The sequence below is a fragment of the Rhinatrema bivittatum genome, chromosome 3, assembly GCF_901001135.1.
Source record: "Rhinatrema bivittatum chromosome 3, aRhiBiv1.1, whole genome shotgun sequence".
Taxonomy (NCBI): domain Eukaryota; kingdom Metazoa; phylum Chordata; class Amphibia; order Gymnophiona; family Rhinatrematidae; genus Rhinatrema; species Rhinatrema bivittatum.
This window is the reverse complement of record NC_042617.1, coordinates 479,434,247-479,457,623: the sequence shown is the minus strand read 5'-3', so window position 1 is coordinate 479,457,623 and position 23,377 is coordinate 479,434,247. Positions and strand designations below refer to the sequence as shown.

The window sequence follows — 23,377 nt, the reverse complement described above, 5'->3', positions numbered from 1 at the left end:
TACTTTGGGCTTCCAGGACCATTATAACCAGGGCTGGAATCACCTGGGGATATTTTTCCTCTACTATTTATCCCCTCCCAAATTACTTAGTGTAGTCATTGTAGTGACAGTCCTCAGCTGGAAGCCATACAATTATGAGCCCTAAATTCGGCCACTAGGTGTTACTGTTGTGCAATGACTATGACCTCTTCCCACTCAAGAGCTCTGAACATTGCCATTGCAACAACTTCAGCCTTGGCCAACCTAGGGAGAAGACAACCTGAGCAGGGAATTGAATTCAAGGCTTTATGCATTAGCAGTGCCACTGAGCTGGCCCTCATGGTCAGTTCTACTGGTACACAAAAGGCACATTTCAGGTTAGAGACCACTGAAGTACCAGTGATGCTGGATCTCACCTACCTGTTAGCTCTAAATATTTGGTAAGTTATAGGACTTGAACTCAAACAAGATCCCTACTATTCACCTACCAGTCTATAATATACTTCAGGCCATGGAAAAGAATAGGATGAGAATTTTCAGAAAGAAGTGAAACTTAGAAAACGTGTCTTTTTGTTTAGTGGAAGTGAGACTGGATCCTTCTAAACATTGTGGGGTTCATTGATAAAAGTTTAGCCCCAGCTTCAGTGATAAATCTGGCAAATTTATGCACTAAAATAAAACTGAGGCGAAACATTAATTAACAAACCTCCTAATCATGAAAAATGGTGTTTCTGTTTCAGGGATAAGTTTGATGGTGGAGAAATTTAGTCATACCTGTTAATTTCGTTTCCTTGAGTCCTGCTAGACCACTCCAGACAAGTAGGTTTCATTCAAACCCCCAAGTGATTGAGATAGAAGCTGCACCTCCATTTTTATCACTGGATATAGGGAGGTGCGGCCTGGGCCCTTGCCAGTAACCTATCAAAACAATGGAGTGAGCCCCTAGACCAATAGTATGTTTACAATTATCAGGTTAGAAGGGAACCTCTATCTGTATCCCCTAGGCAGGAGGAGGCAGAAGAAATGAGTTAGTCTAGCTGCTTCCCTAAGGAGAGGGCTCCAATCCGTGTGCCTTCCAAAGCATAGACAAGAAAGACAGAGAGAAAATACATATATGCAGCCACTGCATTCGCAGGGGGGTCCTGGACTGATCTAGCAGGACTCAAGAAAATTAACAGGTATTATTACATTTCTCTTTCCTTATCCTGCTAAACCTGTCCAGACAAGTGAGAACTATCCAAGTATAGACTATCCCGGGTGGGAGGAAGACAGGGCTACTCTGAGAATGCCTGCTCCAAATGCAGTATCTACCTGATCTCTGCAAGATGAGGCCTACAATTCCAAAATACATCTGATGGAGTAGATGGCTATCAAAAAAACTGTTTTCAAGGATAAATCCTTTAGAGCAGAGGTGACCAACTCCGGTCCTCAAGAGACACAAAACAGGCAGGTTTTCAGGATATCCACAATGAATATGTATGAGATAGATTTGCATGTACTGCCTCCACTGTATGCAAATCTATCTCATGTAGATTCATTGTGGATATCCTGAAAACCTGGCCTGTTTGTGGTTCTCAAAGACTGGAGTTTGCCTCTCCTGCTTTAGAGAAACCTGTTTCTCAACCTCAAGGTTGACCCTAACAGTGCATCAAGAGCCAAACTAAGGTCTCATTGAGGAATTGAGGACTGAAATGGAAATGCTTGACACTTCGGAGGAAGCAGGCCATATCTGGATGCACAGTCACAGAGCAACTTTAGATCCGACCTCTTAGCAAGAAATCGCAAAACCTGCATCTTTAGAGAACAGAGTCTAGCCCTTTGTCTAGACCTCTCTGAAGAATGGCCAGGATGGCTGCAATGTCTGCCCTATAGGGTGAAACTGACAACCCCTCACAAAGTTCCCAAAGAGATGCCATATCCTAATATACAGGCCGATACAGTAAGGAGCGGTAGGAAGAGGTGCGTTACGGCCGGGCGCACCCGCGTTTGCCGCACGCACAGTTCGGATCACCTATCCTCGATACTGTATTTAAATAGCTTGCAAATGCAAGCCGCGTCCGTGAAGCGTTAGGCCCACGCAATCCATTTTACTGTATAGAGCGCTATACAGCGCCTATACAGTATCCTGGGTGCGTTGGTACCTGTCATTTCAAATGTCATTTGAAATGACAGGTACCAGGGGGGATTGTGAGTCCTTTCCCCCCCTCCCGAAGCAAGGCAGCGCAAAAATTAAAACAAAAGTGAATAAAGTATAATAAGAGTGATAAAAGTAAACTTACTGCATGTGAATTTTCTTTGAACAGTCCTCTCTCTCTCTCCTCCTCCCGAGGTGTGTACTGTGGCTCTCCTGCCTCCCGGGGGCAGCCGGCGGCGAAAGCGGCGGGCGAAAGTAAATGAATGCACGCCCGTACGTGGCGGGAGCCGGCGGGCGTGCATTCATCCAGCGGAGGGAGCCGGCGGCGAAAGCGGCTTCCAGCAGCCCCCGCCAGCGGTGAAAGAATGCACATCTGTGTAAGCCTGGGCGTGCAATTTGGGAGCTCAAGGTGTGACGTCACGATGTTTGACGTCACGGCGTGTGATGTCGGCGTTCGCTAATGCACTGCCTTGAGCGCCCAAATTGCACACACAGGCGTGCATTCATTCACCTTCGCCGGCGGGGGCAGGGGAGCCAAAGCAGCTTCCAGCAGCCCCCTCCGGCGAAGGTGAATGAATGCAATTTGGGCGCTCAAGGTAGTGCATTAGCGAACGCCGACGTCACACGCCGTGACGCCAAACGACGTGACGTACGCCTTGAGCGACCAAATTGCACGCACAGGCACGCATTCATTCACCTTCGCCGGCGGGGGCTGCTGGAAGCCGCTTTCGCTGCCGGCTCCCTCCGCTGGATGGATGCATGCACGCCCGCCAGTGAAGGTGAGTGAATGAATGCTCGCCTGCCGGCTCCCGCCGCATACAGGCGTGCATTCATTCGCTTTCGCCCGCCGCTTTCGCCGCTGGCTGCCCCCGGGAGGCAGGGGAGCCACAGTACTCGCCTCGGGAGGAGGAGAGAGAAAGAGGACTGTTCAAAGAAAATTCACATGCAGTAAGTTTACTTTTATTATATTTTATTTACTTTTGTTTTAATGACATATCGATTTTCGCCCTGCGCCTTGCTTCGGGAGGGGGCGTTTTTGACCGGAGCCTGCCTATTGCTGTCACACCACACTAACGCCAGGGTAAGGGTCCCGGGGGGTGAGGGGGCCGTTTGCCCATGAAATTTCGTCTCTCTGACCCGACGCTCCACACTAACGCAGGGGTAAGGGTAGGCGGTAAGTTAGCAGGTTAAATGCGCAGCAAAACTACAGGTTAAAAAGGAGATAATCGGGGCGCACATTGCTGTATGGGAGGGAATAGCTAATCGGAGCGTTTACATCTCATATACATGCTGCGGGCGGAAAGGGTTACCGGTTGATTTAAAGAAGCGGTAAGGATGAGTTTAAAGGGGTAGTGAATCGCGGGTTGGACTTACGCGGCCAAATTGTGAGTTAGAAGCGGGTTAGAAGCAGGGTAACCGCGGCCGCGCTTTACTGTATCGGCCTGATACATAGAAACATATAAATGATGCCAGAAAAGGACCAATGGGCCATCTAGTCTGCCCAGCAAGCTTCCCATGGAAGTATTTGCCATGCCATGCAGGTTACCCCATGTATCAGTCACTTTCGCTTGATGTGCTTTGCCGTAGAAGTAGTTCTGTGTTTTTTCCTTAATGCCTGCACATTAATACCCCAGATTATAAAAAACTCATGGCTCGTGTTAGTTTCCTCTGAATCCAAATTTCTCTTTTCTTTCACCCTCCCACCTCTCTCCTTTGAAGCAGAGAGCGATGCTGCGGTTGCTTCAATAGCATCAAAGCTTATTGGTTAAGGATAATAATTCCATGCCTTCTGTTAAGGGTATTAACTGCTCCTCTGTGCTGGTTACCCCCCATATTCCAGGGAAGTTGAGTTCTTACAGGTCCTCAAAAGAACATTTTTCAAAAAAATGGAAAAGGGATTTGAATGAAGAAAACAGGAAACAATATAAGCATTAGCAAGTTAGGTGCAAAGCTTTGATAAGAAAGGCAAAGAAAGAATTTGAAAAGAAGCTCGCTGTGGAAGCAAAACTCACAATAAAAACTTTTTCAGGTACATTTGAAGCAAAAAGGACATAAGGGACTCATTTGAATCATTAGATGATCAAGAGGTAAAAGGAGTATTAAGAGAGGACAAGGCCATAGCAGAAAGATTAAGAGGTCCATATTCAGCCATTCTGCAGCTCTACAAGTTAGCCTGTAAACTTATACGGCTAACTTAGCATATATATTCAGAGGTGCAACTTCACAACTGAATATATCTGGCTATCCAAAAGTTAGCTGCATAAGGTTATCTGGCTAACTTTAGGACAGGTCTATGAGATGACCAGATGCATAACGGATCTGGCTAACTCAGCTTCTCTCACATCCCTGGAATGCCCCATATACTTATCCAGCCAAATTTTAGCTGGATAAAAAGTTATCCATCTAGATTTTAGCTGGATAAGTGCCCAAATATCGATTTTGCCGGATAACTTTTGAGTAACCTTCCTAAATGCTTCTGAATATAGACTTCTATATGAATTCCCTGCTTCAGTCTTTACTGAGAAAAATCTGAAGCAGATATGCATGCCAGAATTGATATTTTAAAGGTGATGATTCAGAGGAATTTTGAAACAAATCTTGGTGAACCAGAAGATGTAATAGGGCAAACAGACAAACTAATGAGTAGCAAATCACCTGGACCAGATGATCTATCGATTGGCCTTTACTCTTATCAAATTATGGGGCAAAGGCTGGTCTACGTCATTTTAGGGGGCACTCTGGGCCACCATTAGACTATCAGGAAGTTGTCTTTTAGGTAAGGAGGTGTCCAGGGTGTCTGGAGGGTGGGAGGGGAGGCACAAGACTACCAGAAAATGTGTGTGGGGGGGGGGGGGGGCGGGCACTTTTAACTCAGGGTGCCATTTTTGTCCCAGAGCTGGTCCTGATGACAGATGACAGTTAAAGGTGAATTTTAAAAGCACGGCACACACATTCATTAGGGGATACGCAAATAAGTTGGGCTCGCGTGCGCCGATCATATTTTAAAAAGCACCCAGATACATGTATAAATGCTGCAGCACACACATCTCTCAACTTTTCAAAAAGGGGCAGGGTATGGACATGGTCTGGGTGGGGCATGAGCATGTTGAGGCCTGGCCAAGAGATGCGTGCGTAAATACTTACACACCCCTGCACGTGCTGAGGTCCCCTGCCATTCAACTTTACTTCTGGTATGGATGGCTTGTACGTTAAAAAAAAAAAAAAAAAGATTCAGCCATTTTGGAGGGTGTTAAAGGGAATGAGGTAACTGGGAGGAGTACAGGCTATCAAATCAGGGCAGTCTGGAGGACCTAGCTGTTAACTAGTGAACAAAATGGTAAACTGTTAATGGCATCAGGCGGCGCCCCTTTTAAAAGCCCATGTCTGCTTATTTAAAATTTGGCACACGTGTGCATCCATGGGCGCAGGCAGATGCAATTTTTTGCCCACATACCAGTTTGAAAGTTAATGTCCCTATGTGGACAAGTGCAGAGTGATGCACATAGAGAAGAGCGATCCATATTATAGATACACAAAGCAAGGTTCCTCACTGGGAGTCAACATCCAGGAAAGGGATCCAAGCATCATTATAGATAATATGTTGAAATCCTTTGCTCAGTGTGTGGTGGCAGCCAAGAAAGCAAATAGAATGCTGGGACTTACTAGAAAAAGAATGGAGACTAAAACAGAGAATATCATGTCTCTGTATCGCTGCATGGTGCGGCTGCACCTTGAGTATTGTTTACAGTTTTGGTCACTGCATCTCAAAAAAGATATAGCAGATTTAGAAAAGGTACAGAGAAGGGTGACCAAAATAATAAAGGGGATGAAATGATTCTTCTATAGTGAAAGGCTAAGAGATGGCTGAGGGGAGATACGGAGGAGATCTATAAAATAATGAGTGGAGTGGGATGAGTAAACGCAGATTGGTTGTTTACTCTTTCAAAATGTGCAAAGACGAGAGCATATTCAAAGCTACTAGGTAATATATTTAAGAGCAATAGGAAAAAAATATTGTTTTTCTCAATGCATAATTAAACTCCAGAATTTGTTGCCAGAAGATGTAGTATAAGCTTTTAGAGTAGTTGAGTTTAAAAAAAGATTTGGACATGTTCCTGGACAAAAAGTCCATAAATCATTAAGGTGTACTTGGGAAAGTCCACTGCTTGTCCCTGGGACAAGTAGCATGGAATATACCAACCTTTTGGAATCCTGGCAGGGACTTATGACATGTATTGGTCACTGCTGGAAACAGGATAATAGGCTTGATGAACCTTTGGTCTTATGTTCTTATTGTTGCAATAACTAAAAGGGAGTACCCTTTCTGGGCAAGTGAGGCCTCTCTCAAGGGCCAGGTTGTGGACAAAACAGAGATGGTCCACTATTAGAAATGGCCTCAACAAAAATAAGTATCATCTGTCGGGTAGCCAAAGTGGGTTCCCAGCTACCAGTCTTACCAGGCCCACATACCATGGTCTTCTTGGCCAATCAAGAGCTACTAGTATGACTGGTCCTTTATCCTTTTCATAGTCCTGTTTATTAAGGGCTATAGCACAAAGATATAAAGATGTCCATCCTTTGGCTGTGGCAGAATCAAGTTATCTATTTTGATGTTCATAGAACCTGTCAACCTTGGAATTCCTGTGGGTAAAAACAGGGGCTTATTCTATTATGTTGACAAGAGGTTACTGGCAACTGCCCAGGTTGCACCTCTTTTTATCCAGTGATGATGTCATGGAGAAAAAAGCCTCTTCTCTGTCTCCATCAGCTGGGAGGGGTGGGGTAAGACCCACTTGTCTGGACTGGTCTAGCAAGATAAGAAAGCTAAATTTGTGCAGACAAAATTGCTTTCTGCACAAATTTAGCCAATTAAGAAAGAGATTGGGATAGGTGAACTTTTTAAATTTGGCCGGATAGTACAATATGCAGCACCACCCAATTAAATTTGTGCCCATAACTTCAGCAGTACAAATACCTGCCCTAAATCTACCTGCATAAAACTTGTGCCGGTATTTTTAGCGACATTTTTAGCCATATAAGTGTCACTGAACGTCTGGGTAAAAATAACTGGAAATATTTACTAGTGCACTTACTCTCTCATTGGGTTTTTCAATATTGACCCACTCAGGCTTATCTATATCCAGTTTAGCTGCTCATTAGCTGTGATTTTGAACACCAAAGGTAGCACTTACAGATCATTTTACATAATTTAATTGCCTACTTGTTATAACCATGTACTTTGTGTCAATGAAAACTGGGATGTTGGCACTAGTTTAATACTTTTGCCATATTTCTTTTATTCTGATAAAAGAATCTCAAGTTCACATTAACAATATTGGAACTGCATATTTTTAACATTATTTTGTCATCCATTCTTTAGCCTCTGTAATACACATCTGACCTATATTAAATATACCATTCTCATTTTATGTTAATTCAGACATGTTAAACTTTGCAGTATTTCAGACTAAATAATGCATGTTAAACCACTTATCATAAGAATAATGATTACATCTATGAAAAGAAAAATGCTATGCATTATTCAAAGGTGAAATAGCTCTCATGCACTCATGACAAGTAGTCTCTTCCTCTCATGATATTTAAGAGTTTTACCAATATGTTAGTACTGATACTCTGGAAGTAGTTTCCCCTTTAATATCACAGTTCCAATGAGACTAGCCTTGCTTGTAAGAGAATCATAAATATCAGCAGGGGTAGTGAACTTGGTTAGTATTTTTTGGTGGTGATATTTTAAACTAGACATGGACCAATAAAATGTGTGATATCAATCTGAGCCACCAACCAATATGACTGCTCCCAGAGAGGCAGGGTAATTTCTTGAAATTTGTTTTAAAAACTTTCAGTTTAGAAGGGGTATTTTATTCTTTGTTATGTCATTAGTTCTATTGTTCATCTGTGCAGTTGAATACAGTCTCCTACAGTGATGGCGAACTCCAGTCCTCGAGTGCCACAAACAGGCCAGCTGCTCAGGATATTTACAATGAATATGCATGAGATAGATCTGCAGGCACTGCCTCCATTGTCTGCAAATCTATCTCGTGCATATTCATTGTGGATATCCTGGAAACCTGGTCTGTTTGTGGCATTTGAGGACTGGAGTTCGCCATCACTGGTCTACTATGACTGTAAGAGCTCATTATTTCTGTATAAATTATTTTATTCAGATATTTAATTCATAAAAACACAGTGAAAGGTACAACTTAATAAAGTGATGCCTGCACTAAATAGTCACTATACTACAGATGCATCAGACATTAGAGCTTTAAAGCTTAAATGTCTTTGAATATTAGGAAGTGCTACACTACAAGCCAAATGACAAAGATGTACACTACATGTTAAGATGTCCAAACACATAAGAATAAACCACAGTCCAACACTTTGACTCTCCAGTTTCTCAGTGAAAACATGCAGGACCACGAACAAAAGCATACAAAATCAAGATGATACTTACCTAGAAAAGAAACACAAACTTTACAGAAAGTATGAAACTGGAACTTGCTGGCGGCCTCTAGAAGGATTTTTGCATTGGCAGAATCTATGATCAAGGAACCTGTATAAACAAACTCCAGCAGTAACTCCAGGACATCGGCATTAATGTTGGACATGGCCAGTTCCAACGGCTCTCCAATTCTGACACTGTCCCGCGATGACCTGGTAACAGCAGACAATGACATTCTCAGAGAACATTAAGCATCCACTTTTCTGCCATTCACTGTATAGCAAGGCCTAGAAAATCACTTCACAGTTCATTAACTGTCTTCATTTTTAAGGAGCTGAAGTACATTTGGTGTTTAAAATAATGATTTAACTGCATCTGAAAGAGAAGATTCTTAAGCACATTTTACAAAGCAATAACACAAAATCACCTACCAATACCAAACTCTGTTTATTACTGATATTGTGCATTCTCATGCAAAAAAGGGTTGCAAACAGAAAACAAAATGAGCCAACATTAATGAAAATGAGATAGCTCTCAAAGGGAATCAATACATTTTAAGTCATTTTTTTTAAATCTCATCCATTATAAACAATACAAAGCAGGAAGGAAAAAACTCATTTTCAAAGGAGAAGATAAGTAACCCGTTTTGCCTAGGATATATGTTACCTCTGGCAATTTCACATCTGTCATTTAAGAGAGAAACTTAAGAATCTTCTTAGCCAGCCCAAGTAATTAATACATATAGGTATATGTAATATACACACTCAATTTTCTTTACAAGGTTATAAGACAAGGTTGTAAGACAATTTATGTAGCGTCATGTTCTAAAAAAAAAAATATATTGTTCCCTTCTAAGCTCTGAAAGGAAAACCTGAATGGCATTACTTTGAAACAGAATACAAGACGAGATAGACAGACAAAATGGTTAGAGCCAAGAAAGGAGAGGAGAGGGGAGGAGGAGGGAAGACAACCCGCTCTGCCACAGGAAGCCAGCAGCCATCCTTTAGGAGCTTTCATGACTGTGGCCTAGGATTTCTCCTGCGTAAAGTGCTAAACAATCTGGGATCCAAATATGTCCTGCATTGGAAGTGTGAATTAGTGCTTGTGAGAACTACTGAACCACAGAGCCCAGATCCTAATGCAGGAGTCCCTGGTGAAGCTGCAACACTAAGCACAGTTCCGCCTGAAAGACTGAAAAAAATACAAATAAAAATTATCATCTGGTAATGTCAAGTGGAGGGAAAAGGGTGTTAAGTTAAGAAAGCAACCCCTCTTTGACGGTTACAAAACATTTTTTTTTTCAGCTTCTATATTCTTCATGCTGTCCATGGGAATAGCCACGTTTTCCTAATAAGTCAACAGCATCACGGCTACATGATAATGAAGAGCACTGGATAAGTAATTCAACTGTTCATTTGCTTTCTACAAAACCCTGTGTTTATTCACATGATGACTCTGCCACGTTTTCCATAATACCATTAATAGGAGCCTTTACTGGAATAAAAAAACAAAACAAATAAAAACAACCAAACAACTGAGAAGTCGGTTTCAATGATTTATGTTTTTATACTTAAACCCTGTAGCTTATTACATGTCACATAAGAACATAAGAAATTGCCATGCTGGTCAGACCAAGGGTCCATCAAGCCCAGCATCCTGTTTCCAACAGAGGCCAAACCAGGCCACAAGAACCTGTCAAGTACCCAAATACCAAGAAGATCCCATGCTACTGATGCCAGTAATAGCAGAGGCCATTCCCTAAATCAACTTGATTAATAGCAGTTAATGGACTTCCCCTCCAAGAACTTATCCAAACTTTTTTTGAACCCAGCTACACTAACTGCACTAACCACATCCTCTGGCATCAAATTCCAGAGCTTAATTGTGCGTTGAGTGAAAAAGAATTTTCTCCGATTAGTCTTAAATGTGTTACTTGCTAACTTCATGGAATGCCCCCAGTCCTTCTATAATCCGAAAGTGTAAATAATCAATTCACATCTACTCGTTCAAGACCTCTCATGATCTTAAAGACCTCTTTCATATCCCCTCTCAGCCGGATCACTATTTCTTTTCTATACATTTTCCAAAGTTGGTTGCTTTACTCTTGTCTTCTCCTAAAATCATGCTTGCCCCTATCTCAAGATGCGCTCCTTCTGTTTGCCAGGGTGCTTGTTGATAAAAGACACATTTAGTACTCCAGGACACTTAGCAGACCATATCATGTGGCACTAGTCAAATGAGGCAGGGTACGGTAGAAGGAAAAGGTGATAAGCCGATCAGACAACATGGCAGTAGTGGAAGTGACAGGCTACCTGCCAGAACCCACTCATGAATTAATTTAGTAAGAGAAATGTTACTTATACGGCTTAGATTCAACTATTAAAGTAAGCTATCGCCTGGGCTACAGAAATAGTATTGCTGATGTGTTGTCCCATTTTGAGTCATCTTGATTCAGATCCCTGGCAGCCAAATTGCTGGGTATACTCCCAAAAGGCGATGGAGATTTGGCCCGATGATGCATGTGACCTGGTCTAAAAAAAAATATATATATATAGCATACAGAAGGAGCTTGATAAAATTTCAATCACTTTTGAATCATGAGGGGACAAAAAAAGTATGGTCGCCCATCAGTAAGACAGTTCCGGAAAAATACATGTTGGAGTTCAAGGCATTAGAAAGCTTCCGTGAAGCTTAACTTCATGTCAAACAAGGCAATTATTCTGAGCAAAGATCTTGGGAAAAGAGGACCCTGAAAATCTGTTTTTTGTCTGAACGATATCTAAAGGGTAGGTCACTGAAAGTCAGACTGGAGATGTACTTTTGCTTGATCTCTTAGGAACCATCCCTGAAATATGTTTTAACAGCTATGAAATGATTCTTTTTATATAGCATTTGTACTGTTATTCTTTGGTGCCTTTTGAGCACGTGAGCAAGTTTCCCCATCCAGATAACCCGATATCAGGACAGACTTACGACAGCAAAGTATGTGATATTGAGCAATGAGCATATCAAGATATTGATTCACAGATTAAAAACAGACCAGCAAAGGAAGCTTGAGATCTTGCCAGTAGAAAGTTGAGCCAGCTTCCTAGCATACAGGCCAAAAGGGGAGCCATATTTTCTATGCCATTCAGGTGGGCTGCCTTTCAAAGCTTTAGATGAAGAAAGATTTCAGAATATCAATAGTGCAGGCATGTCTGGATGTGTATAAATTTAGGAACCACTCCTTTTGCATATCTGCAGTAGCCATTAGGCTTCCAAATGAGTTCAATGGATTGAGTGATGGTAATGCAGCAGATTCTTGTCATATATCCGGAAAGAACATAAAAAACCCGAACAATGTTATCTATAATAGGCTCTGGGCAAGACCTCAGAACAATATAGATCTGTGGCAATTCATATATTTTCTGGGCCCACAAGACAGCATTGCCAAAGAACCATGGTGAACACCGAGCTTAGCCAGCAGTCTCCACATTCCCTGGGGATGTGATGGGATCAGTTCATGCCACTTCTGCTGCTGAAGGACTATGTCCTGGTCATATACCTCACAGAAAATGACTTGGCCACAACGAGAAGCATGAATCTGCTTGAGAAGATTCAGGGTGACATTATCAGGGTTCATTCTCTATTCCCATGTACCTGAACAATATGGTCCAGTATTGCTGCCTGCCTCATGAGGCAGGAGGTTCTCAAACACAGTGGAAAGAACAAGGGAAAAAGTGATTGTGTGGCCAGAAAAGATCATCACCCAAGATATATGGAGTAGCAGTCTGTCATGAACTGATTCCTTTGGATTGCCCAGGCTTGTATAGACGCAAGAGAGTAAAAGTTCTTGGACACAGGCATAGTTTTATTCAACTCTGACTTTCAAGGAATGATTGAACTGCTGGTTCAAGGCATACAGGATGCAACTGCAGCTACGTAGGTGGGGAGGCTTTGGCAAGTGGCATCATTACTGGAGAGTGTGGCAAAAATGTACGGCTCTATAAATGCATGGAAATTAAGAAAATGAAGATGTGCACTCAGGGTGAGTAACTGCTATATTTGTAAGAATAGGTGTATGCCTGGGCTTTGAACTTTGGTTAGGGGCACCCCCAAAATCAGGGGAAGGCACAGTTCCAAATATCCAGAGAGGGTTATAGCAATCCTTCCCATTGGACACAATCCAAATTAGGATTTGCCATGCGCCAAATATAATGATGACATTGAACATCTTGTGAATATAACTTGTATTCAAGATGATAAGGAGTTTGGTTCACAGCAATGAAGGGGAAGCTTGTACAATATCACAGTAGTTATCAGCTTTGCAGATTATTTATTTTCTCAGTAGGAAGCTGCTGTTTTCTATTGTCATGATTTTGAGCTTCTTGATTTCAATGACTGACCAACAACTGCAACACCTTCTACTTGTGCCTGACATCCATATATGCCTCTGTTATCTATTAACACTATGACATGACCTGCAAAGCATTATGGGAATACAGAACTGAAATGGCCACATACTGGTCATCATTTTATCATTCTTTAAATGTTTTTTTTCTGTTGTTACATTCTTTACATTTCTTTGTTAAAGAAAAGCATACAAAGCTTATTAAAATACTTGACAGACCTAAAATAGAGGGATAAAATTTAGTGTTATATTTTTTCAGTTCATGGTAACTCCTGTTGGAAACAGGATGCTGGGCTTGATGGACCCTTGGTCTGACCCAGCATGGCATTTTCTTATGTTCTTAAATTGGTAAGTTCATAGACGAATGTAATGAAAATATAATGTATTTAATAATATACATTTGCGGTAAAAAAAACCAAACTGAATGCTGACATGTTATGTCAAATCATGCTAATCATGACTAAATCAGACAAAAAAATACAGAATACAATATGCAAACAGTGCTTAAAAGAGATGTCATCAAAATCCAGTCAGAAAAAAAAAGATTTCAACCTGCAAGTTAACATGTTTTTAGATCAAAACAATTTATGTTCTAATAAAAATTATTTAGCATAAAAAAAACCAAACAATTTATGAGTTTCATTCTGCCAGCTAGATGAACTGTAGACTACTGCTGGTCAAAGGCCAGTGGGAAATAACTGTCCAGGGCTAAACCCTTTCATGCTCTGCTGGATGCATATCACAATAAAGCTTGTGCCCATGAAGTCTTCTGAGGGGCCCAGACATTTCACATCCACATAGGCATGAACCAGGCAGGCACAAGCCTGGTAAGCAATAGCCCTTTTCGTTACTGGGCAGACTAAAAGTAAATGCATACTTTCCCTTTCAAAACTGCTGAAGGAAAATGTACAGCTATCGCCCCATAGCACCACGGGAAAAGGTGTAGTTATTTCCCACAGTATTGCTGGGAGATAACACTGACCAAACTCCACCCACACTACTCCCCTTCCCCTAATTACAATAATACCGCCATGATGAGGACAGTATTGCATGTGGTAGGGCCTTATCACATGCAATAGGGCCGTACCACACGTGATACTGGCACATTGCAGAATAAAGAATTACCCTGTTAGATCTCTATAAGTAGTGGTTTTTTATTAACTTATCTAGCTATTTATCTTATCTTATTATATCTTATCCAGATATATTGGGACGAGTCCGGATGTGTGCCACTGCTTAGCCGGATGACTCAAAATTTTTCCAGATAAGTGCAGAATTTAGCTAGATAAGTGTGTGCAACTGATATACCCATGTATTTTCACATCTAATTTTAAAGTGATATGTGAATAGATTTAAGATGCGTAAATTAGACAAATTTACCTCCGTAAGTCAACTTTTGCACGTTAAATCACGAGGTTTTTTTTTTTTTAGCATGCACATGGCAATCATATTACCAGTTTTATCAGTTAGTCTACCAGTTTGCCTTATGCATCTGCAGTTCATTGAGAGCCTCCTGGCTATTCAGCCTGAACTAATCGGAGAAAGTTCTTTTTTACTCAACGCACAATTAAACTCTGGAATTTGTTGCCAGAGGATGTGGTTAGTGCAGTTAGTATAGCTGTGTTTAAAAAAGGATTGGATAAGTTCTTGGAGGAGAAGTCCATTACCTGCTATTAGCCACTGCCATTAGCAATGGTAACATGGAATAGACTTAGTTTTTGGGTACTTGCCAGGTTCTTATAGCCTGGATTGGCCACTGTTGGAAACAGGATGCTGGGCTTGATGGACCCTTGGTCTGACCCAGTATGGCATTTTCTTATGTTCTTATGTTCTTAGCTATCTGCACCTGCTTTTTCTTTAGGAACTTCATCCAACCAAAACAATGCATGCAGCTTTTAAAAATCTGAAACTTTGGGGGTAATACTCAGTCACTGACAGTACTGCAAAGTTAGCTGGTTAAACTTATCCAGCTAATTAAGGAGTGATATTCGGTGGTGCAGCGCACTATTAAACATAGCCAGATAAGTTTATATACCTATCTTTAGGAACACAAAGTTACGTATCTGGCTAGCTTAACTCCACCCCAGAACTCTCCTACATAACCTGTCTAAATTTTAGCTACATAATGACTTATCTTAGCCGGATAAGTGGGGGAAATATTGATATGTAGGCATTTAGCTAGGTAACTTGTCAGTTTTGGATAAATGTTGCTGAATATTGAACACTATGAGCATTTTCTCCCTGGACTTAACCTCGCCCAGGAACACCTTCACTACAATGCCTGTAATAAGTACATGTTTCTCCCCCAATGTAAGTAAAAGTAATGCACATAGTTTTTGGCAATTTTCAAACAGCCTTTTTACCTGTGGGTAAATGGTTTTTGAAAATTGTCCTCTTAAAGTCCACTATTGGCCCTATCTAGTCAGAATACAGCTTTAATCATACTTTGGGATTTTATTAAGGTGATGCACTGTACTTCTAGTCAATTTCAATGAGGGATGCAGCTGAAAAATATTACTTTTAGTTTTATTTGGCTATAATGCTAACTGGGTAAGTTAAGTAAAATGCTGAAAACTAAAGGGCCAAGTCAAGCTGTTTGAGTGGATGGATATGTGCCCATGCATCTTGGTTATGGTGGCTGTAAAAGGTGAAATTGGCTGATTTGGACTGATATAGTGAGTAAACAAAAGATGCATGGTCATATTTAGATAAAGTGACCATACAGCTCTATATCTAGGAGGGATAAAGTGAGCTAATTCTGGTTTTCACCCACTGCACTGAGATGTAGTTCTGATTTTCTTACTGAGTTCCATAAGAAAAGCTGGAGTACATGTCCCAGCATGCAATGGGATAACACCGGTACTGGCTCATCCTATAAACAGGTAAAGCAAACAACAAATTCCCCCTTCTCCAATTACAATACATCAGTCTACTGAGAAATGTTTACATGACTGGGTAAAGCACGTGAGGCATGTCTCACTGGAATGAAAGAAAGGTCTACATGTTTTACAGCGAGATCACCACATCAAGGTACACAGCAAACCTTAGCCAGAGAATTTTACTCTATTCAATTATTCCCCGCCCCTTGTACGAAAATAGTGAATATTAAAATAGACTTGAAAAACGTGTGATGGTAAAAAAAAAAAAAAAAGGGGCTTTCACTTAAGGAATTACAACAAAATGTGGTATCACAAATGGAGACACATTTTATTCATTAGAATGTGAATTCATATTTCAAGTCAAACAAATGTAGGGATCCTGTTAGTCCCCTATTAATACTTGGACAGGAATATACCATTTGGTATGGGTAGATATAGAATGGTGTTTGCTGGGTTTGCAGCTCCCCCACGTGGCAGCTAGCAATGGAACTGTCCCGAGTGTTTTTCTAGAGAGATCACCATTTTGATCTCATGGATCCTTTTTGCTTTCAAGGAGGCAGCATGTTGTATGCTGTGCTCTCATTTTTCTAAGTCTTAACTTTAAGCTCCATGAAGACTTTTGTTTTGGATGAGAGTTTCTTTCTACCCTGACTCTAATGCCACCTTTAACATATTTGAGTTTGGAGTTCCAAATCCTTTTGGACTCAACTAAGCTGTTTTGCGTTTTCTCTTCTAACACATGGAAGAGGTCCCCTTCTTGCAAGTGGAGAGGATGACTTTCCAGACATCCTGAGAGAAAGAGGAAGGAGAGCGAGAGAAGAGAAGGAGTGGAGATGGACCATACCAATAGCCCATGTGTATCTACTGAGGATGAGGAGAAAGAGGAGAAAAAGTAACATCCTTGATACTATAAGAAGAGGTAGGAGATAAAAATACTAAACTTTAAAAGTATATTTTGATACTTCAACTACCATGCGAGGGAAGCATTCAAACTTGCCCAGTATTCCAGTAGGAGAAAAGGTATCATGTATCTGAAGGAACTACGTAATTTTGAAGAAAAAATGTGTGAAGCTTGCTGGGCAGACTGGATGGGCCATTTGGTCTTCTTCTGCCGTCATTTCTATGTTTCTATGTTTCTATGAAGTTACAAACTTCCTAAACATATTCTGTACCAGCTTAAAAGTGAAGTACACAACTGTAAAGATTTTAAAACTCATCATTTCAAGTTATCAGTAAAGAGAAATGGTGGAAACCATCAAACAACTCATGTGTCTTACTGAGTAGTGGCTTTCTCACCATCAATTCTGAGATTTTCAGTTCTGTGAGCAAGAGACTTAAGTATAGGAAAAGTAAAGAAGAATGTGAGGGCCTTGAAAGGAAACTTCTCCCCAGTCCCACACACAACACATACAGGAAACCCTGGAAAATAAATCTAATGCTATAGCTACAGTGTCCCTGTAAATAGAAGTGTGAGATATGGCCTCAGGGCGTGTCATCTGGGATCAAGCCTCACAGGGGTCACACAAAATACAGATGTTTTAACCAGAATGGTGTTAAGGACATAATATAATAATATTTGCTAACAAAAAGCAGGCAAATTCAAGCATAGATATTAAGCAGTGGAGCATAAAAGCAATACTGGATGGCGCTCAAGGAGGGCCTTTAGTATTGCAGCAAGTATGCAAAACGAGCAGACTAGCTTGGCCTGGTGGTCCTCATTTGCCATCTATTTGCATGTTTCTGTTTAAAGTCTTAATAAGGCCAGTGCTATGTTGTTTTAAATCATTTACTTGCTTAGGCAGGTCTGCAGTTTTTGTAAATAACTACAGGGAAACCTGATCAAACCAGAGACTATAAAATAAATATTAAAAAACCCCCAAATAATTATGATTTATAACCCAATTTAAGAAAGATCGCTCTTGATAAACCAGAAAGAACTTTGTTTGAAAGTTAATGCAAGCAAACTCTAAGAGCTCTTCAACAAATGAATTCTATTGTAGCTGAGCAATGGAGAGCCCCTAAACCAATACAAATACAAATACAAATACAGAATTCTCTACAAAGTCCTGACCATCACACATAAATCTTTATACAACTTAGCCCCAATGGATCTTACATATCAGCTGCACACCAACAAATCCTCGAGACCGATCAGAAAAGCTTACCAAGGCATCCTTTTTATCCCTCAAGCCAAAACTTCGCTAAGGAACAGGGCACTATCCACCGCAGGTCCTATCCACTGGAACACACTCCCACCAGAACTCAGACAAGACCCCTGCCTGATTTCATTCAAGAAAAAACTGAAAACATGGCTATTTAACCTAGCGTTTCCTTGAGGGCTTACAGTCACTCCCCTCTACAACCATGTTTTTTGCTCTTTGTTATCAATCCACACTTAAACCCTCCCCTACACTCTACCTCTGATCAACTGTTCCCCTTATCCCCTTCTCCCCTCCCCACACCCTATCTCAATTGAGGCAATTCTCCGACTGCTTTCATTTAAAGTCATCGGTTTTTTGCATCAACCTTGTATAAAAGTTTATTTTAACACCATGTTACAAAAAGTTTTTTATATATTCCTCGTTCTATGTATTGCTCTCAAGCATTATGTTGCTTTATGTTCTTCGTTCTATGTAATGCTCTTAGGCAAGTTCTAATGTTTCACTGTAAACCGGTTTGATTTGCATCCAATGTAAGAAGATCGGTATATAAAAAACCAAAAATAAATAAATAAATAAATAAACCCAGAGGAAACAATGAACAAATAAAGCTTGATCAGACACAGTATTATCTGTGTTTCAGTGGAAGAACAGTTATAGCTGTTATCTAATGTAAAGGAAGACTCCAGGAGTTGCTCTACAAGACCATTCTCCTCCCTATTTACTGGGAAGGAACAAGATAACCATCTCTTTATTTGGCCTGCAGTCTAACTTTTATGATATTTAAGGCCCCCATCTATTATGACTCTGTGGCAGTTTCCGTACAATTTTCCCCTTGCTGCAGAATTCTAAGAAATTAGCTGCCTTCCCTGTACACTACCTTTCCCTGTCCCTTTCTTCCTATTCCTCCCCTACCTCCCTTGCAGTTTCTATCTCCCCCTACCTTTCTATATGCTGGCCTTCCCTCTCTTTCCTCTTAGCTGCCGCTGGGTGCATCCAGTGCTGCTATTCTTCAGCTCCTGACTTGCTGAACGCTGTACAGTTCCTCTTCCTCTATTTATTTAAGCTTTCTATACTGTCACTAAGACATACTATCGTAACGGTTTACAAGACATAAATAAATAACATTTTAAAATTGCTAAAATTTAAAACAAACATTAGGACCTAAAATGTATCTTTATATTCAAATAAAATTGCTAAAAAATATCAGTAACTTAAATACTAAAATAGACACTAATAATGCACAAAGGCCTTAAAAGCATAAAATAGGTAAAAAAAAAAAAAAGGTCATAAAACAGATAATACAAGGTTTACAAGCAGGGGTGAGCAAACTCTGAGCCATGGGCCCCTTCCATCCATACAATTTGCTGGTGTCCCCACCACCCCACCAAAGTAGGGTTACAATATATATATGTATATGTGTATATATAGATATAGATTATAGATACACACACACACATACATACATACAAAATAGTTTCCTGGCTTCATGGCCTGGTGTTAGTCTCTTACCAACCAATCAGCTGTTGAACCATTTGTCAATGGGATGTGGCCAAAAGAAATTTACATTCTGTAGTAAGACGATATTTTTCCATCTTCCGCTAGTGAAACAAATTCAAACATTTCCATTTGTGTAACAGATCGTTTTCTACTGTCATTCCAAGTCTGTGGAATAGTTTACCTCTGGAAGTGAGAGAAGAGGCAAATTTAACGATATTTCGAAAGAAATTAAAACCTTGATTCATGTCTGCTATAGTTAGTGGTACTGCTCCTATGGTTTTGAGATACAATATGAGGTTTGTGGCAGAATGTGTTCTTAAGGTAAAAGGTGGGTGGAGATAAAATCCATTGATGACCTACACTGTATTTATTTGTGCTGTCTATGTACTAATTGATTTATTTTATGGTGTTATTGTTGTAAATTTGCTATGTTAATTTTTATCTTTTGTACATAGCTTTAGGCAATAATTGTTATCTGTAAAGCAATAAAAAAAAAAAAATGCCAATAAATAAATAAATAAAGTAGCAGGAATCACACTGCCAGCCAGAAGCTCAAATGTCTAATTTTGATTCTCTTCAGGATGCTGAAAAGAGCAAACAGAAATACACAAACAAACACAGACAGGCTGATACAGTAAGGAGCATGGGAGAAAGAGCGCTCCGTGTTGAGCGCCCGCTCTCCCAACACGCGCGCAGCCATCTCTCCTGTGCACGTGATACTATATTTAAATGAGGAACGCTAAAAAGGGGGCACTAGGAGAGGTGGCTGTCCGTGAGTTCAGAAAACCAATGCTCAACTTTACAAGTGTTGGTTTTCCGAAGCCACTGACAGCCATGGGTTAGGGAAACGGACGTCGGTAAAATTGAGCACCCGTTTTCCTACACTGACCGGCCAGCACATCTTTTATTTATTGTAGCCTTTTTGGTTCCTCTGCGTTAATATCACTAGGATATTAAGTCAGAGGGTGTATAGAAAAGCAATGTTTTCTACTTTTCTGTACACTTTTAGAGCTGATCAGAAATTAACATCTGCCCTTGGGCAGGCGCTAATTTCTGAGTGTTAAATATGCAGATTGGCGACACTTGGATTTTCTGTATCCTGGGCGAATGACTGATAGCCTCATCAACATGCATTTGCATGTGATAAGCGCTATTAGTTTCTTACATACACACATGCTCTTGTGCATTTCCTTTCTTTCATAAACACTCTTCCTGCCTCTCACATACAAACACATGCGTCCTCTGTCTTACACAAACACACATGCTCATGCACAGGTCTCTTTCATACATAAACTTCCGTCTCTTTCATCTACACATACAAACATGCTTCCTCTGTCTCTCACATACATACACATGCTTTCTCTGTCTTTTTCACACACACACACACACACGCTTCTCCTCTGACTCACACACATATATATATACTCCCATGGCTTCCTCTGTGTCATTCACTCATTCACGCACACACACTCATCCTTCTTCTGCCTCTCTCTCTATCTCTCTTATACTTTACAGGGCCCTGTAGGACTAAAACGGTTTGAGGAGGGAGGCCGAGGCAGGCATTTTGTAGCGACAGCCAGTAGCTGTTTACTTTACCAAGGCTGGATGCATGCAAAAGACAGAAACCTTCCAGGGTCATTCATCAAAATGCGTTATGGCATTATCGCACGTGGTAACACGTTAACGTCATAATGCATGCGTTATGAACAATAACGCATGGCGCAAATGCAAATTTTTCGGAGGGGTGGGATCAGGGAGGAGTTTGGGTGGGATTTAGTTAAATGAGGAGCAATATTGCACTGTGCCATAGCATATCGCATGTTTTTAATGCTGGAAATAACTACACCTTTTTGTCCTGGCATTAGGCAGTGTGATATGTCCAAAATAGCCATGACACAATTCATGATACATTTTTTGAATTGCATTTTGGCCATTTCTGGGCTTGGAGGGGAGGGGAGAGAGAGAGAGAAAACCTCACTGTGTGCACCTATTTATATGAGGCCTATCTAATAGATCGAGGTGAAGTGGTGGTGGTGGTTTAGGGACCAGTTTCGCATGTAGAATGAGATGTACAATCAGCACAGTAAACCTTGGTGAAGATTTGCCATCATTTGGAGTGATGAAAGTCTCACAAAGATGAAATTTCCACTATGTTTTCTCACACTAGCTTGATCAAGCTATATACGAAACTGGCCCCTAAATTCTAAACCATCACCAACACCTCACCTCAACCTAGTAGATGGCCCTCCTATAGCAATATAAATACTTCACTACTATGAGGGTCTTGTAGATAGTGTTTCTCTCTCTCAGCTCCACCTGCGTAGGACTCGGAGGGAGAGAAGCAATAGCAGACCAAACGGTGTGACTAATTAGCATGACCGTGAAGCAGACTGAGAGCCAATTTAAGGGAGGGGACAGAAGGGGGAAGCAAAGGAGGATCAGAAGGGGGAGAGAAAGGAGTATTGATGAGGGAGACAGATTGGTGAGAGTTGGGAACGGTCCTAGCTGCAGCAGGAAAAACAGTCCTGTGGCTACTCCAGATGCCAAAAAGGAAACAGCAGGCAGCTGTTTGGTGCGATGCCACTACTTCTGATTGGATACTGGCCTGAGAGCTACAATCCGGGGCACTTTACAATGTGGCAGTTCCTCCTTGTATATCTCTTCACAGATCTTCCTGTCTCAGCACTGCTATTGGCAGCCCTCTGGAAGCTCATTCATGCCCCCCCCACCCCGGCTCTACAGCAACACCATGCAGGTATTAATGCTCTGATCTTATTATAAAAGATCCTTAGATCCTGCATGATTTAGAGGAAACAGCTATGCACTGCCTGGCTATCCATGACCTGAAGAGCAGCAGCTGTCGGAGATGGGACTGGTGGCAAGAAGCCAGCAGCCAGTCATTGAGATGGGGGTAGATCCAGAGGCCTGTGCTGGAAAATGCGTCTTGTGGAGGGAGAATGTGCCATGAAGAAGAGGCTACAGGTGAAGAGAAGATCATTATCAACAATTCAGTGGGGTAATGGAGACAACCAGCAGCTGGGGATGGGTAGACAGTTCACCAGCAGAGGGAGCTAGGGCGCAGGTAGAGAAGGCAGCATGTGATGTGGAGGAGATGATCAGAGGCTTTATAGAAGTTGAAGGACAATGGTTGGTAGGGGAAGAGATGGCAGCCAGTGACTGGAGAGGAGATGATAAACAGCTGGCAAAAAGAAAAGGATGAAGGTAGTGACAAGAAGTGGGGGAGACAGCAGCCCTGGCAACTGGGTTGAGAATTGCAAGCGATGGAAGAAGGGAGGAAGCAGCAAAAGGTGGAGGATGAAGAGAGGTTGCAGTAACTTGGAGAGAGGAAGGTCCATAAGAAGTGGAAGTGAACAAAGAAGGAATGGCGGTCAAAGGAAGCTAGAAGAGGTGAAAGAAATAAAGAAGAGTAGAGATTAGAAAGGAGAGAAGGAAAGGGACAGCTGAAAGGGAATTCCAAAGAGTAGAATGGAAGAGGCAGGTAGAACAAATGTAACATTAAGAAAGGAAGAAATGGAGAGTGTAGGATAAGAGGAGGAATAGAGAAGAGAAAGAAAACAAATGGGGAATAGAAAAAAATGACAGCAGCAGAGGTTAGAAAATTAGTATATTTTATTTAAACTTGGATTTTCCATAAAAAACGACTTTTTGTGCATATTAAGTCATGTACAGCCATATGAAAATCCAAGTAAATACGCCAGGGGATTACAGCTGAGTCAACCCTGAACAGCCACAGGAAACAGGGACTCTTGATTAGATTTCTCACTAACGGCTACTGCCGATCCCAAACAATGTAAAATTTACAACATGAAAGATTACTTAGCATTCAATCAATATACTTTATCATCATATTATCGC

The 23,377-nt window shown here is 41.2% G+C and overlaps 1 protein-coding gene across 3 annotated transcripts in view; it reads right to left on the bottom strand.

The window, feature by feature from the left end:
• Window positions 1-23,377, bottom strand: part of KLHL29 (kelch like family member 29) — a 1,215,123-nt gene that overhangs the window by 205,178 nt on the left and 986,568 nt on the right. For all 3 annotated transcript variants that reach the window (XM_029595999.1, XM_029596000.1, XM_029596001.1), the window contains one exon: window positions 8,586-8,785. In XM_029595999.1, the coding sequence (XP_029451859.1) occupies window positions 8,586-8,785 (200 nt within the window). The remainder of the gene's footprint in view (window positions 1-8,585; window positions 8,786-23,377) is intronic.